This window comes from Monodelphis domestica, chromosome 3 (assembly GCF_027887165.1).
Source record: "Monodelphis domestica isolate mMonDom1 chromosome 3, mMonDom1.pri, whole genome shotgun sequence".
Lineage (NCBI taxonomy): Eukaryota > Metazoa > Chordata > Mammalia > Didelphimorphia > Didelphidae > Monodelphis > Monodelphis domestica.
Window position 1 is genome coordinate 20,288,271 of NC_077229.1, and position 1,958 is coordinate 20,290,228.

The 1,958-nt window shown below is 62.4% G+C and overlaps 1 protein-coding gene across 1 annotated transcript in view; it reads right to left on the reverse strand.

Moving 5' to 3' along the window:
* The window catches only part of MTFP1 (mitochondrial fission process 1), a 7,631-nt gene extending 5,987 nt beyond the window's left edge, over positions 1-1,644 (reverse strand). The window contains exon 1 of the mRNA XM_056821498.1: positions 1,271-1,644. Within this exon, the coding sequence (XP_056677476.1) occupies positions 1,271-1,334 (64 nt within the window). The 5' untranslated portion in view covers positions 1,335-1,644. The remainder of the gene's footprint in view (positions 1-1,270) is intronic.
* Between the last annotated feature and the right edge of the window lie 314 nt (positions 1,645-1,958).

Here is a 1,958-nt window from a genome sequence, read left to right on the forward strand (position 1 = left end):
CATTCCTTTTTTCAGAACAAAACCAATCCAAAAGCCCCAGGCTAAGATACCCGGTTCTCACTTCCTGACTGTGTGACCCTGGGTAAGTCACTTAACCCCCATTGCCTAGCCCTTACTGCTCTTGGAACCAAGACGAAAGGGAAGGGGTTAAATAGAAAACAGCAAAGCCCCTTTGGAGGCTCAGGCTGGCCTGTGATTGGGGAGTGTGCTGGGAAGAGAAGGTCCCTCCTGGGCCTGGGGCTCCTGGCCTCAGCTTCTCCAGCTCTTGGAGCAGAAAGAGCCCAGGCCAGGGAAGTGCTTCACCCCAGTGCCAGTCTGAGCTCTACCCCTAACTCGGAGTGGAACACTGGCAAGTCACAGGGCAGGAATCGTCAAGCTTTTTTTTTTTAAATTAAAAAAAAAAACGAAAACAAAAACCCAGGGGGCAGCTGGGTGGCTCAGTGAATGGAGAGCCAGGCCTAGAGATGGGAGGTCCTGGGTTCAAATCTGTGGGGCCCTGGGCAAGACTAATACACACTATTGCTTCTAAGAGGGAAGCTGAGGGTTAAAAAACAACTCTGAGATGAGTATTAGCTCCTAGGTGGAAAGGCTGGGCAAGGGGGGCAAGGTGACTTGCCCAGGGTCACCCAGCTAGGCAGTGTCGGAGGCTCCCCTGGCCTGGCCCTCCAGCCTTATTTCTTTCATGGGAAGGGAAGGAAAGGGAAAGGGAAGGATTGGAGGGGCATGGATCAGTATATTTACTCCCTCCCCTCGGTAGGGCCCGGCTAGGCTGGAGCTGGGTGCAGGAAGAAGGGAAGGAAGGCAGGGTCCAGGGCCGGCCAGCTTGGGCTCTGGGGAGGCTGTGGCCCCCGAGGGCGCCCACGAGTTAGAAATGGGAGAGGCGGAGGCCACCGTGGGAAAGGGCAGCCGAGCTGGGAGAGCCCTTCGGACTGACGTCCCAGCCCTTGGCACAGGCAGCGTCAGGAGCGCCAAGGACCTCGGCAGGGGCACTGAATGTCAGAACTCGCTGGGACCTGGGGAAGCGCGGAGCCCGGGCGGCCCTCGCATCAAATGGCAGCCCTAGTGAGGGGCAGTGACCAGCCCAAGGTCACCCAGGCTGGGGCCCCGCCTCCCGATCCCGCATTCCCTGCGTGCCCCACGCCGGACACCCCGGGCTCGATGGCCTGCCCTCCGCGCCAGCGCGATCGCCCCGGAGCTGGCAGGCGGGGACGCCCCTTCGGACCCTCCCACGACCCCCGGCTCCAGGATGGGCCCCGCGGCGCGCGCTCACCCAGGTAGCGCACCCACGTGTCGCGGTAGAAATCGGGCTGGGCGTCTGGCCCGGGGTCCGGCATGGTGCGCGCCGGGCTCGGACGGCCACTGCGCTGGGCACTGACACCGGCCCTGAAGGACGTTCTCTCCCGCCCGGGCTGGGAGCGTCTGCAAATTACACGGCGGCCGCACGCGCGCGCAAAGCCAGACACACACGGATGCACACATGTGGGGGACCCAGACTTGTGAGAGGGAGGGGGGACGCCCGAAGCCCCGCCCCGCCCCGCCTCCCGGGCCGGGGAACGCGGAGGCCGCGCCGCTCGTCCGGCTCCCTTTAGTGTTCCCGGCTCGAGCCTGAAACTGACCAATCTCCCCAGCCCGCCCTCCCGCCCAGTCCTGGCACAGCCGAGCCCCGCCTCCCTCCACGTCCAGCCTTCCTTCTACTGCTCGGTGCTGGAGAAGGGACGTGCCCGAGGTCACAGCGCCCTCCGTTTGGAAGCTAGAACTTAGCCCGAGAGCCTCCGGGGACCCCAGACACCACCCAGGAGACCGATTGCCGCATTTTACAAATGGAGAGACCGAGGCCCAGGGAAGTGAAGTGGATCGATCATTTGCCGGAAGACCAATTTCAAATCCTCTCAGATGCTGTGTGGCCCTGGACAAGTCACTGAGCCTCTGAGCCTGTTTTCCCATATTGTAAAATGGGG